The sequence below is a fragment of the Miscanthus floridulus genome, chromosome 1 (genome assembly GCF_019320115.1).
Source record: "Miscanthus floridulus cultivar M001 chromosome 1, ASM1932011v1, whole genome shotgun sequence".
In the NCBI taxonomy this organism is placed as follows: domain Eukaryota; kingdom Viridiplantae; phylum Streptophyta; class Magnoliopsida; order Poales; family Poaceae; genus Miscanthus; species Miscanthus floridulus.
The window spans coordinates 165,207,330-165,210,857 of NC_089580.1; the positions used below are offsets into that span (position 1 = coordinate 165,207,330).

Here is a 3,528-nt window from a genome sequence, read left to right on the forward strand (position 1 = left end):
CGATCTCGGCCACTCATTTTTGTCCCTGAGTAGCTTGCCTGATCGATCACCTATACTATCTCCGTGTGACATGGGCAGAGACATGGGCAGTGCATGTCTACTCGGGCGAGGATCTCTGTGGCAGCCGGGTGCGCCACGCACGTATGGTGGGCGTGGTCGCGCGCCTCGGCGGCCGGATGCGCACCACACGGTGGCGGCGCCGTGGGTGGACAAGCTAGCGGCTGTGTAGGGATGGGAAATTGGGAAGGGCTCGTGATCAGCTGCTGCGAGTGTTAGTGACTTCCGGACGCATGCATCTACGTCAGGCGGTAGCTACATGTCCTGCAGACCTTTTGTTCAACGAAGTCGGAAGTCCGGGTTCAAGGCCAGGGGATCGCTGCTGTACTGTGCGTGAGATTCAGTTCGGTGGCTGCTAGCTAGCATGCTTTAGTCCAATTGATTTGAGACTTTTAGTCCAATTGATTTAAGACTTTTAGTCCCGGTTGGTATTATTAACCGGGAGTAAAGACGACTCTAGCCTAGGCCCCGGCGCTGCCACGTATTACACCTCCGGTCCTAGTTGGTTATACCAACCGGGACTGAATGTCTCTTTTTTTTTCTTTTACAGTTTCTTTGCATTGAATATTGTACGCACGTATTAAGAGTGAAACTAATTAAGTAAGATGTTGTATATTGCAATGATCATCCATCCCATAATCAAATTTCATACAAACCATAATAAATTTAAACCAAATCATTACACACTACATGTCCAAGTACTCCACAAAGTTCATGCATACATAGTATGTCACCACTACTACCTAATGAAGTTCACTTTCTCGTATTTTTGATTCGGTGAAGTGTAGGTCACCGATGTGGTATCCAAAAATATCATTGATGAAGACCGATGCATTAACTAGTGCACTCTCCCTTGCTTCACAACTACGACCACAGGGTCTACTAACGATGTTTAACGATGCTCAAGAAGTCGGTGGGTCTCCCCTCTTAGTCGCAAGCAGCTTTGCCTGAAATCTTTCCGCAGTGAGTGTTGGCTATTCATGAGCATATTTCCAATCATAACCCAATTGATACGTTGTCTGGTTTAGAATGGCTTCAAAACTGCACCCTTTGTAGGTTAAGTCATAGTCCTCAACCTATAAGTGTTGGCAGAAAAAAAAAGTTATGACAACCAAGCTTTGCAACGTATAACAACAAATCCAGATATAAACTATGAGTTTGACTTCGACTTTACCACATCATTTGGGTTGTTCCCAGCAATGCTTGCACAAAAACCCTTAACATCATGACGCATGTCCGCATTTATAGCTTGTATCAGCACGGAGGATAGTGTAGGTAGGGTGTACCCAATATTTGCAAGCATAGTTACACATGCAATGACAACATATTTTTGTGCAACAGTCTGCTGGGGTGCCTTTATTCCCATCTCTGAGATTTGCACAACACCTCTACCCCTCCTAGCGGCGATGGAAAAGTCAATTCGACATTGGATTAATGGATCATTATCTACATGAACGGTCTGAACATCCATTGCCTGAACCCCGAAATTTGAGAGTGTCTCTTTAAGTCAAATGATTGGGTCAATTACCTACGGTACATTTAAGAATCACACACACACACATATGTATATGTATGTATGTATATATATATATATATATATATACATATCAGAAAATATATTTATACAAGAGTATTTGACACATTAATTTATTGGAAACATATAGAGTTGTTTACTATGCTTGGATGATTAAACGGTACACTTGGCAACACTAGATCGAATCCCATCCAGTTTACATAGCCGTTAAAACCTATGACTTCCGGCAGAGGGAGACGACGTCCAGCCATCTCTTTTCACTAAAGTCAATATATCAAGAATCATATCACTGGAGACAATATTTTTCATACATGAAAATGCATATCACTAAAGTCATTTTTTCATAAGTCTACAAATATCAAAATTCACATCACTAAACCCTATATATCAAAATTCAAAACACTGTAGTCAATTTTTATCATATACCAAAATGCATAAACACTAAAGTTAATATATGCAGGTCACTGAAGTCAATTTTTTTATAACTCTATATATATCAAAATTTGCATCAATAAACCTTGTATATCAAAATTCATATCACTAAAGTCAATATATCAAAATGCATAACACATTAATATATCAAAATTCATATATGTATATCACTGAAGTCAATTTTTTATAAGTCTATATACCAAAATTCACATCAATAAACCCTATGTATCAAAATTCAGCATCTTTCCAAGTCCGGTTTCACACAGCACGAAGGGATGACAAGGGGTTGGCAATGAGTATTACCACCTGGCGGCAGACGAAGGTCGAGGTCGAGGCCAGAGACGAAGCAGGCGACGACGGAGACGATGTCGAGGCCGGAGATGAGGGCAAGGTCGGAAACATGAAGGCGCTGCCCGGAGATAAAGAGAGCGATGGAGCCAGCGCACGCACCAGAGAGGAAGACGAGGGCGCTGTGCGCGCCGGAGCCGAGGACAAGGGCGAGGCCAGCCGGTCGCCGGAGGACGAGGACAAGGGCACCACCGCGCTCATCGGAGAAGAGGAAGCGAGCCACGCGCGCACCGGAGCCGAGGATGAGAACGCTAGCCGACCGACGGAGGACAAGGACGTGGGCGCCACCACGCGCGCTGGAGCCGAGGACATGGATGAGGACCCGTCGCGCGAGCCGGAGAAGAGGGCAAGGTCAGACGGGCGGCGCACGGTGGGGGTGGTGGCACGGCGGAGTGCGTGGCGCGGATCCTACGACGCTTGAAAGGAGAAAAAAGAAGAGAAGACACTGTTATATATAGAGTTGGTACCTTTAGTCCTAGGTTGGTGAAAGCTCTAGTTTGGTTTTGGTTAATTGATGAAACCCTAAGTGCTAACCTAGTTTATCAAAGTAATTATGAGATAGGTAGCACTACTCCAAGTGATGAAGCAATGGCGAAGATCTTGACGATGGTGATGGCATGGTGATGATCAAATGCTTGAACTTGGAAAAGAAGAAAGAGAAAAACAAAAGGCTCAAGGCAAAGGTATAAATAGTAGGAGCCATTTTATTTCTGTGATCAAGACACTTAGCGAGTGTGATGACATTTAGGTTAGATAGCCGTTCTATTAAGAGGGGTGAAACTCGTATTGAAATACGGTTATCAAAGTACCACTAGATGCTCTAACTCATTGCATATGCATTTAGGATCTAGTGGAGTGCTAACACCCTTGAAAGTATTTGTGAAAATATGCTAACACATATGCACAAGGTGATACACTTGGTGGTTGGCACATTTGAGCAAGGGTTAGGAACTTCACCGACGGAGTGTCCGCCCGTAGAGTGTGGATAGTCCGACGGTGCCACCGACGCCCTATACAGAAAAGACAGGGGTTCACAGAGTGGCCGGACGCTAGTGGTGCAGTGACCGGACGCTGGGTTCAGAGTCCGGTCAGTGACAGCAGTAAGCACACGGTCTCGGTCTTGTGATCGGACGCTGGCGTGTAAACTGACCAGACGC

General features: G+C 44.9%; 1 protein-coding gene across 1 annotated transcript; it reads left to right on the forward strand.

Moving 5' to 3' along the window:
- The first annotated feature begins 2,315 nt into the window (after nucleotides 1–2,315).
- LOC136466664 (uncharacterized) lies at nucleotides 2,316–2,792 on the forward strand. Its single transcript, XM_066465133.1, has one exon. It carries the CDS (start codon nucleotides 2,316–2,318, stop codon nucleotides 2,790–2,792), a length of 477 nt encoding a protein of 158 aa, XP_066321230.1.
- Nucleotides 2,793–3,528: the final 736 nt, after the last annotated feature.